The sequence below is a fragment of the Amphiprion ocellaris genome, chromosome 6 (genome assembly GCF_022539595.1).
Source record: "Amphiprion ocellaris isolate individual 3 ecotype Okinawa chromosome 6, ASM2253959v1, whole genome shotgun sequence".
NCBI lineage: Eukaryota > Metazoa > Chordata > Actinopteri > Pomacentridae > Amphiprion > Amphiprion ocellaris.
The window spans coordinates 10,112,691-10,124,509 of record NC_072771.1 but is presented as its reverse complement, the minus strand read 5'-3'; the positions used below and the strand labels follow the sequence as shown (position 1 = coordinate 10,124,509).

Genomic DNA, 11,819 nt, shown 5'->3' with positions numbered 1-11,819 from the left:
AAAGTTCCTTGAAGACGTTTCACCTCTCATCGTTTCACCTCACCTCTTTTACAATCAGGTCCTTTCAAAACTCCCAAAAGAACTACTCAGCAGAATGACTCATGTGAAGTGGCTCATGCCAATGACCACAATTAGCATACTAGGGCTCGGTGAAACTCGCATTCCAACGACCCCCTTTGTCACTCCCTGGCTCCCAACGACCATCGTTGAGGAGCCAGACGGGTCTTGGCAATGGTCGTCGGAATGTGAATAGCACTGACCACACCTCACAGAGGTTATAAGCTGAGGCAACATCAACCACCACCAGAACTGAAGAAGCCTCTTGGATGAGAGGTGAAACGTCTTCAAGGAACCTTCTTAAAGTCCAGTTGGATTGATTTAAACAACTTTGGATTACAATTATGCAACATCACAAACTGGTGAATAGTTAGGGGTTATCTGAGAACCTAAGCCAAATGTTGTCACACCCTCTGCCTCTGGAACCAGGCAGTGGCAGATTGTTTTCCCCTCTTTCGTGGTTTCCCTCGTTTTTTGATCTGTACTTCCGGTTGTAATTTAGTCACCCATGTTTGTAGTTCGGATTTGAATGTTCTGTAATAAATATTGTTTTACTTGCCTATGCTTGTTGTTGTCTCTTTACCCTGCTTTTGAGCCTCTGAATTGGGGGTTTGTAACAGATTTCAGATCAGATTTTGTATGATGGTTTAATTTGTGAAAACGCTCAGTCCCTTTACTGTACAAAAATCAGTTCGTCTTTTTTGTGTTTTCTTTTTCTTTCCTTTTTTTTAACATAGCACCACTTCACAGCATATGTCTTGTCAAAGCACTTTACATAATAAGATGAAGACCATAGAAATTTATACAGAGAAACAAACAAATTGATTTCTTTGAGCAAACATTTGGCAACAGTGGCGAGACAAGCATCCCCTTTACCATATAGAAAAAAAAACCCAGAGAAAACAGGTTGTGTACCAGGTTTTATGCTTTTATGAAAAATATGCTTTTCACCTAAAATTTGACACATGCCACGTGGATTATTCGGCATGCATTGCATGCTGCAGAGTTGTGTTACATGTGATGTTCCGTACCATTTTATCAATAAACATAATTTCTGTAGTGGAAATCCTTTAGTGGAAGCATTGCCACAGAGAGCATCATCCCTGTATAATTCAGTAAGATCCCATTGCATGTTCAGTTGTGTTATCTCCACATCAACACAGAAATCATAGAAAGGTTTTGTTCATGTGTTAGTTTTTCTAATGTAATAGTTTCAGAACAGAACTCCGAAAACTTAAAAAAAGATGATGCTCATCTCTCAGTGGAGCCAAGAAGTTGCAGGGAGAGAATCTCAGCAATCTGTCCCCTTCCTGCTGTGTCAGTTTCTGGGTGTAACACACGGTGCACAGGCTTCATTATGTATGGAATGACTAGTAAATTTCTCCAAAAACATTGCTGACATTTTTCTCTACTGTGTTCACAGCTCCATCCAACACCTTCACTGTAGATTGATGTTTCACCTTATTTTATAGAAGTGTTATTGATTACCATTGTGCTTGTCAGTGGTGCATAAAATTAACACTGTGTTATAGGGGCATGGATTTCTGTCAGCCCCTGACAAGATAACCTATTATTGGACAACTACTCCTAATTTGTTTTTGTTTATTCAGAAGTATAAAGTAACATTCAGCAAGCCTCAATAATAAGTCTATTACTACAAATCCTAGTCGCACCATTGACGGCCACTAATCTTTGCTGCTCCTAATTACTTCAGGATTCTCAGCCTTAATTAACCAATCTTTACAGCATTTTACCTGCTTAATGCAGCACTCAAGCAAACTGCCAGCATTTTGCTGAATCAGTGTTTCCAGTTCTCCACTTGTCACTTTTAAATAAAGCAACTGACTTCATTGTTTATAATCTTGATATTTTATTGTCCTTGTCTGGATGCTGACAATTAATGTTTTTAATACACAGTCATATCTCAGGTTTATTTGGGCAAAAAAACATGCTATAACATTGTATATGCATAATTTGATTTTGCTTGCTTCGTCCTTGAAGCTGTCTACTATTTACACTGGGGGAACTTGTCAAAGCATTAATGCAATGTTTAACTGTAACAACACAACAAAAGAAGCATTGTAAGTTTTGTCACACATCCGGTAATTTACAGGTTCTGTACTTGTGAATAATAAGTGTTGTCATAATCCGAGTTTAGACTGCCCAATCCACCAAAGGGCTTAAGAGATTCAAAATGTATAATTTCAGATAGTTCTTGTTTGATTAGTCGAAGTTTTGATATTTGACATTTGAAAAAAGAGGTTAACCATCTGAAAAAACGTGATGATTTTTGATTTTAAAATTCTACTATGTAGGCCAAAAATTACTCTATTTTGCAATGCTATGTAATGCTAAATATTAAGTCCACTGCCCAGATAACTTGCAACAAGTCAAGATCATGTAAAAATTGGAAACTTGTAAAAATTGTTTTATAACTGTAAGCATCCTTACAGTTTTAAAACATTTGTCTAATCAGGCAAAAATTTAATGGACTCTAAACAGAATTTTCCATTGGAATAAACCACAACAGTCACATACAGATAAAGGATGAGAGTATCAAACTGAGTATCTGTTCCCATTTATGTTAGTTTCGTGTAAGCCATGTTTTTGACATGGGTTTGTGAGCTCCACTGAGGGAAGTTATTTTTTTATGATGGAAATGACATGCCATTGCTGCTGATCCAGCTCCAGGGGGTGGTCTTGTGGTGAAGGGAACAATAAGGATAATAAGGCAACTGCTTTAAAAGAAAATGCAAGATATGGAAAAAAATATCAAAAGTGAGCTAGTTAGGCCAAGCTGGTTAGAATGAACTGCAAAGGGTGAAAAAATTCCATTACTGCTGTGCTAATTTATGGGATGTATACCCTTTGCTGTGCATTTATGAACTTCATGAATGGGCAACTTGATAGTTCGTAGATACTGGGACCTTTAAAGAATAGCTGAAGAAAAGCAAATTTTGAGGGACTGCACATAATGTGACTAAATGGGATTTGCACTAACAACAGTTGAATCTTGACATTACTCCATTTAGAACCAGCTGACATTTTATGTATAATAGCTTTAGCATATTTAATGAAGTCATCCAAAATTTGATCTTCAAACTATATACATGTTAAATTTTACATGCCCTGGAAGTGCATTGAGGTAGGTTAAATTTTTTAGGTATTTTTTAAAAATTTACCTTGCTTTTGCCATCATTTCTGAGCCTCATAACGTTATAGGTACAAGAGATAGATACATGAAATTGTCAAGGGTGAAAATTTTTCTAAAGAACTTTTTGTTGAGCTATGTTAAAAACTGCAACCAAATCAATTTTTAATCCACTCCAGGTGTCACAACCTAAAGACAAAGTTATATTTTTGTTCAGCATATTTTTTTCTTAGAGCACCAATATCATGGAATATATTATAGTTGAAGATAAATGTCTATGACATAGAGTCATAGAAACAATCATTGGCACCCTGCATGTGTTTCTGTTTTATAATAATTCACTGAAGAAAACTTTAAAAAGTGCATTTTTGGTAAACTTTTGAGGCCCGTGTTATCATGTGTGATATGAGTGACATGGGTGGGTGGTCAGAACAAGTTACAATGAAAGGTCTCACTTTTAACTACATTGTGATAATAGATGAATCTGCTAGTGTCAAAACAAATTTCTAATATAGGTTCATTTCAACATTCAAAATATATAAACTGAAATTCTGTTTACTCAAGGAGTTGAAACCATCATGACAAATTTCCTGTGCCATAGAAAAGACAAGCGTTGGACAGGAAGATTCACAATTCATAATCCTACAAAACAACAACTTAACACTACCTGAGTAGAATTTAAAAGACTACCAAACAAGTACTAAATAATCCACACAGATTAATGTGATTTGTTTGTATGTGAACATCAATGTTGCTTTTCCATTTCACAGCCATAAGCTACGTTCATGAGTGTTAAAATACAACTATGTTAGAATACTGTTTTAATAGAAAATAATCATGGCTAGAGGGCGAGACTGGTATCACAATGTAGGTAAAAACAGTACATAAACCCAGTCTGATCTACTGAAATGATGTGTGGCATAGCCTGACGCAGTGATATTTTGGCCACAATAGCATACTATAGTAGAGAGAACAAAATAACACAGAAAACTTTCACTTAAATTAAAAGCATGATTTTATTTCTAAATACGTTACAAGTCAAATGGCAAAAGACCTCTTTCATCTCTTTTTTTGTACATTGTGAACCCCTGAGCACCACAATCCAGCATTCCCATAATGCACTGGATTCATCCAACAAAAGGGAAATAAAAGAAACATCTACAGCTTCACACACACAGTTAATAAAGCAATTAGTGTCTAAAAACTACTAGCATAGCATAGCCAAAATACAAAGTAAACATATGTTTGTTGATTACATAAGCCATTTCATTTTTTTCCCATTTAGACCTGTCACCTTTATTTTGCTTATTTTGATCTGTAATTGATTATGACCTAGAAATGAAGTGTGTGGTCACAGCTAGAAAAGCTCTTTGGTGATCCCATGCATGTTACATGAAGTGTTCAGTGATTGGCCGCATTTAGTACAGGAGGAGGGGCTAAGAAAGAGACAGTTAAGCTGAGACTGGGCTGCCTTATCAGGAACATCTGGACTATGAAAGCAGAAAATATATCCTGTCTTGAATGGACCATAGTCATCATTCTACATAATCCTCAATAGCAGTCTCACAGAAATTTCTGAATTTCAGATTTGTAAAATTTCTTCTATTAGTCCCATTACAGTGAATTAAAAAACAATCAAACAAACAAACTCATTAGGTGGGAGGCAAACTCCGTAGCAACTTCAAAGGTGAAAAGGTTTTGTTAGGCATGTGTAAAGAAAAAAACACAACATGATATATACACTGGCAAAGAAAGTTCTCTTCCATTTAAGTTTCATTCATTCATCATTAGACACAAAATCAAAGCTTGCTTCCTCTCTCACTGACTGAATATTTGTATTGACTCTGTGATTATCTGCACGGACTTTAGTTATTCGTTCTTCTGTTTTTATTTTGTAATTACTCACCTTCATGCACTCCAGGCTGTCTTTCTTTCTGCCTTTGTTAGTTTCTGGCTGGTTTCGTGCAACACCTGAGTTCAATCATCCAATCCGTCGTCTCTGTATATATACTCTTAGCAGCGTACTACTCAGTTACCAGACAGTGTTTACGCTAAAAGTAATTTGACCGTCCTTCTTTTCTTTGTGTTTTGTATTGAGAAATTTGCCTGGAAAACATGTCCACCACATTTGTCACCATATTTAACTTCTAGTAACCCAATGGTAAAAAAATTGCAGTTTATGTTTGCCATAGTCAACAATAGCCTCCCATGGTTAACCTTGTGTTGCAAATTTGCAGCAAGGTCACATTCTTATATGTAAATTAGATTTGTGACAAACTTGTGGTGAACTTCTGACTTTATGGGAAATGTGTGGCAGGTTTGCTGTGATTTTACTGCTTGCAGCATGTTCTTTGCGTGGACATGCATGGGAATGTTTTTGCTCTACAGTGGACTGTCCATCTGTCCAGGGTGTACTTTACCTCTTGCCCAATGTCAGTTGTGATAGACCCCCTGTGAGTGTGTATAACTGATAAATGGAAGAAGTCCTCCGCAAGTTAGCCACAAACCTAATTTGCATATGGAAATTTGACAATGCAGCAAATTTGTGGCATGTGTTGCAAAAAGGTAATGGCAACTTCTTAGCATGAACGTAACATTTTTGTAAAGGGATTTTTAAAAAGCTGAGATGGATGATGGACTACCTGCCTATGCTATCCAGCATTTGGGTCTTTTCTTCCTTACCTGATGTTATTAGAGACAGTAGTGGAAGACACGCTTCTTGGTAAAAGTCATGATTTTCGTACTCCAGACTTCTACTGTTTGACACCTTAAAAATCTCTAAGAAAATTGCCTGCTGCTAGTGAGGTTGTTAAAATTTACCAGCGTGGTAAATGACGAATTGAACCAAAGACATTACTCCACATTCACCCATGTGACACTTCTTATAAAGTGTGTGCTACAGAGTTGTGAAGTGGGAGAAGCAGCCAGTTCAGAAAGTAATTTATCCCCAGCTTTCTTTCAATGATCTCCTCATTGCTGACAACACAGAAACAACAGAGCTTTCTGGACAATTTAATGGTCCTTCAGGTTGGTGTTATGGCCATCAGTTGGAATTACAGCAACTTTGTTTGACAGTTTGGTTGGTAGGTGGACATAACGACTACAGCACCCTTGGGTCTCAGGTGCTGTTGCTATGGAGTAATCAGAGGTGTGAAGTTTTTTTTGTAGCTAAATTTAAAAACAGATCATTTGTCACTGTCAGCTAAAACAGTCCATATAAGTAATTTTCTTACCCTTATGCCCTGATGGGCATTTTTGTCAGTGCCTTCCCAAACTATACCATAGTTATTAATAAATAATCAAATTCTTGTCATCTTCATTTTTAAATAGGGGAGTGGTTTAAAAAACTTATTGGTTATAGTCAGAATTAGGAAAAAATTGGATACTGACAGACTTTCGTATCTTGATGAGCTTCAACTGTGATATATCAAACATCGTCTGAGAGAAAATGTACTAGACGTACTTCCAGGGCCCTCTGTGCCTAAAATAACTTCTTCCAATTAGCAACTCTGTTAAGGTAGGATAAATACGCATGTGCAAATATCTGAGAAAGACATATGTGGTTATCTGAGTTCTGAAGTGACCAAGCTTTGTGAGGACAATATAAACATCAAAAGGGCTGGAACAATGCTCTACATTTTTTCAAACTAGGGAGGTCTATCTAGTCCAGCAACTTTAACAAAAGTCTACTGATATTGATATCATTTTCAGTAATCAAAGATGAAACATTAAGTGCATGTATAAAAAGGACTTTCTTTTTTGGACCTTTGCTGCATCTACCTGCACAACAGTCTGATTGCTAAAGAACACATTTCAAGTGAACACACAAACAGCAGAACCACTTCTAACAGCTCAGCTAACAGTTGATAGGTCAGCTCATCTTATTGGCTGACGATTGTCCTCTGCTGCACGATTGTGTTTGTAAAATTTCAACATTACCATCTATACATCCACTTACAATATATCATTGGCTTGAACAGTACTCAACCTTGTACATTACAGTCATCATGAGACTGAATTAGTTGTGGCATTTTAAATCAAGGACTGTGAGCAATCTGCATGAATAATCCTGCACAGTGAGGCAGACAGCCAAAAGCACACAAACAGGCTGTTCTCTGATGTTTTATCAGTATTCAAACTACAAATGTTTGCCTTTTTCTGTTGCTTGATGGCGGATGGTGGCATTAAACAAAAGGTCATTAAAAACCAAAAGTATTATATTGATTCATGGATGTCCCAAGAACACGAGTATGTACAATAAATTAATCTTGACCTACCCACTGATATAATTTTGTGCACCTAAGGGTGTTGCTCGAGAGTTCAAGGGTTGTGAGTCAGAAAAATCTCTACGACTCCCAGAAGGGGAAATATTTGAAACAAGATGTGGACCAAGTGAAATTGTCAAATCAAGTAGGACTGAATATTGAGAACTGCAATTCTGTTTATTCTCTACCAAAAATGTATTCCTAATAGAAAACTCTTTCTAAATGTCCTCTAACACATCTTTGACATTTCTTGTTACGTCAGCCAATATACTAGGTGATAATGTTGGCTGATACATTGGTTCATTGGTTTGTCTGTTGGGCCCAAATCTAGAAACAGTATGAGTGACAGTAAGTACTCAGAGGTTCCCTCAAGGGTTCAAGACACCATAGCTTTTCAACTGCACCTTGGAATCTAGCAGAGAAATCTGCTAAAACATCACCACACAAATACCTAAAGTCAATACCTTTATAAGATCAGCTATGTGTACTTCTGTGTCTTAAATCAAACTTAATTTATGGCAGGAAATCTCTAAGACTGTGGACTCACCCCACCATCCTCCATCCCCACTGCTAACAAGAAAACACTCACAAGTGATGGCCATTCAATGCTACAAGCTATTCACGTTTTTATGAAAGTTGGATTCATTTTGATGACTGGCTGTCTCTAGGCTGTGTTGCCAGCACCACACCACACCCAATGTAAAAGTACTTTCAACATTTTTAAACCTTACCACTGGGTTCTACAGGGTTTTTTGGGGGGGTTTTTTGGTTTTGTTTTTTTTGTTTTTTGTTTTTTTTGACTGAAAAGCATTTTGTGTTCACAAAATACATGGATATGAAACATCGTGAATATACAAGCAATTAAGATTGTGGACATGCTGATTGGCACAGTCTGTAACAAATGAGGTAGATGTGTGTTAATAAAATATTCTCCTCTTTGGTATAATCATACAAAACATGAAAAAAAGGGGAAAAAATCCAGTGGTCTGTTAAAGTAAAACGTTGATTTCAAGTGAAAGTACAATACAAACAAATTAAATTTATGAGGTATATTTTGTATTCATAATATACTATGACTATATACAAGTAAATCGATGAGGTATCTGCGTTCAAGAGGACTCTTTGTAAGATTTTGCATCCAAAGTGGTGAAACTGAATGCAACACTAGCAGGATCAAATATAAAACACAATAAATAAAATCTGCAGTTAAATGCTTTAACAGAAATATTAAAAACCCATATATCTTCAAACCGGCTCCCATTTTTCTTCACAACAAAGAAAATATTATATATCTTTTGAAAATAGAGAAAATAGCAATAAAAGAGAACTGAAAGAGGGAGACGCTCTCTGATGTAAGACACAAGTGCATTAATAAAAACAGAAACCTGGATTCTATTCACAATATAAAACCACTGTGTGACAAATAACTTTTTCTCTTTGTGTGTCCTGCTGTCACCTCCTTTGATGTCTGTTCACCTGCTGCATACAGGCTGAAGTGGTCTATTCTTTCCTGTCAGTCACTTCTCTAGGAATCCAAAGCCATTTCAGGACTTTCCTGATTCAGTTCTTCACTAGGCTTCATGGCCTGTATTTCCCCACCAGCATCACAAGCTTTGTGCTTCTGTCTTATGTTAACATCAACATTTGCTACATGATAATGGTCCAGACTTTGCGCATTGCAGAAGATTTCTTCACAGAACAATGCAATCACATGGGCTGAGGGTATACCGCACCCAGCCTCAGCAGAGATTAAGTAAGCATTTCTGACCACAACCACACACAACAGTGGAGCAATGTTGACTGCAACATTTGCCCAAATGAATGAAGAAAACGCTGTACCTGAACAATCATTGTCATCTAACCAAATTAACCAGAGACTATCACTTTACACTCTTGAAAGCAGAGAGGACACGTTTTCAAATGTAATGTATATAAACACACCTCTCTAGAAAGAATATGTGTGATCTGGACTAAAACACATGTTTTTAGAGTAGTTTGTTTTCATACTTTGAGATCCATACTCAACAAATAATTTATTCTGTGATCAAGAAATTTTCATGAGATAAGGAATCCGCTACGCCACTAAGTGAAATACCAAGCAGTTTTCCATAGTAAAGAGCTTCCACGAAACGTAATACTAATGGTCATATTGGACATCCATATACAGGAGCTGTGAACAACTCTTTGCTATTTTACATGTGCACCACGGCTATATCAGTAGAATAAAATGACATGATTAGTTACAGAGCGGTGTGTGGCTGAGAAAGGGTTATTTTATCACTAATAATTGTTAGATTTCTCTGTTTAGCTCATGATCTGGACAGGTTACAGTGGCTAATAATTGTTGGCAATACATCTGATTAGCACTCTAAAACTTAATACCTGTATCCAAAATTCATACTATAAACTCATCTTCTGAAAAAGTGTTTTTTGAATGTGGTGTTTATGTTGCAGAGTACAATACACAAAAGTGAGTACTGCACAAAACTATTCTCGACAATGTATAAAATATTGTACAAAAAAGTACCCAAAAAGCATGTGGTAAACTGCTGTAATTGCCCCAGGGCCCCAGATCCTAAGGAACCCCAGGTTATGCATACTGTCAACTACCTTGGAATAATTTGAGAAATTTATTTCACATTGAAGTCAATTCAGTTGAATGTAAGTCACTTTGCATTCAATCTATATGATGCACCACTAAAGCACAATGGAAAACCTTATTGCTTAAGAGCCCTACAGTGGATCCTTCTGGTAGAGGGACTCTGGATCAATATGTAGTTTTATCATATAATTGTCACATGTTTATGTGGTGCATTTTCTTCACGAGCTGTGTTTATTAAAATTACCACAAACTAACTGACATACAGCAAACTTGGGGCACAGCAGAATTTCAGTGTAATACTGGTTGGTTTCTGAGGGACTCTTAGCAAATGTGATCTGATCATGATAACAGTCATATTAGCATACAGTATGGGATTGGTACATACTGTAGTAAGCTTGGTTCCATTGTCCTAGTAACAAGTTAACACCAGCTGCTGAGTTTTAGTAGACTGACCATGTTTAAGAGAAGAGAGCAGTAAACTACATAAATCCACATACTACACTTTCACTTTGCTACTTTGTAGGTATATATATGCATCATTCTTTCTAGCCTTGCTGTGGCTGTGTATTGACACATAATTAACTAAGTGTCCAATGGAAAGCTGAGCGTCACATACGACACCGTTAAGTAGTCTAAATAGCCTTTCTTCAGAAAACATTAGAATTTCCACTGATGTGCTTTGTCTGTTTGTATTCATACTGTAATCTTCAGGCTGGATGAATAGTGCTAAAGCTCACCATTCATGCTGGACATGTTGGAGCAGCATTCTTTTCTTCTTTGGTATCATGCTGTAAGCAGCGAGTTTCTGAGGTTGGTCAGAAAGCCCATAAACACTGTCAAAAAACTGTTGTTACTTGCTGAAAGCTTGCTGTTCAGCTACATGTTTTTAACTGTGGGGGTTCACAGGAGGAAATCTTAGTCTGGCTTCATCCAGGTTGCACCTTAAGTTAATGGGGGACCATTTAAAACTGTTCCACACTGAATAGATGTCTATGAGGACATGAAAAACAATGTGAACATGTCCTCAAAACACAATGCTAATTCAGAATAGGAAGAGTGAGGAATGAGGAGGACAGGAAGATCTCTTACCAAAATATCGAGTCTGTAAGTTGTTGGCTGCTTGTCAATCTGTTTGTTTGCAGACCCAAAATGAATGGATGTAGAGTAAGCCACAATCAAAAAACAACTCCAACTGCTTTGTGTCTTTGAGAAGAGGAATGATCTCCTCCTTGATGAGGTGAGAAGGGGTGGTGAGGAGGAAATTCAAGGGGAGGAGCATCTCTGTCCATGAAGTGAAGAAGAAGAGGATGATGAGGAAGAGGAAGAGGAGGGCTGGAACTGTGTAGGACTGGTCTTTCCCTGAGTCTGACAGTTGCTGTGTTTCCCACGGTGTCCCGTCATCCCTGCTATGGCTGACTGCCGAGCAAACAGGATGCCTGAGGAGCAAGCATCAAATATTAGTCAGCCTTGCACTCACACTGTTCTGACTCCAGCAAATGACTTTAACACTACTGCTCACCACTGTCTTTCTTATTTGTGCTCTCTAGGCAGTAATATTTTTCACTAAATAGAGTCTGGTAGGAAAACCTACTTACATGGGGTGCAACTTACAGTCAATGTGTGTATTGTGTTCGAATTTACCAACAAACCAAAGGTTTACTGTCAAAATTGTGTGAAAGATGCAGCACTTCTATATATGTATTGGCTTAAATGCAATAATATTAATTCTAATAATATTGTAGCT

At 37.1% G+C, this 11,819-nt stretch overlaps 1 protein-coding gene across 2 annotated transcripts in view; it reads right to left on the bottom strand.

Moving 5' to 3' along the window:
* Positions 1-4,205: 4,205 nt before the first annotated feature.
* The window catches only part of arid3c (AT rich interactive domain 3C (BRIGHT-like)), a 90,809-nt gene continuing 83,195 nt past the window's right edge, over positions 4,206-11,819 (bottom strand). For both annotated transcript variants that reach the window (XM_023286581.3, XM_035955578.2), the window contains exon 8: positions 4,206-11,511. In XM_023286581.3, the coding sequence (XP_023142349.2) occupies positions 11,339-11,511 (173 nt within the window). In that variant the 3' untranslated portion in view covers positions 4,206-11,338. The remainder of the gene's footprint in view (positions 11,512-11,819) is intronic.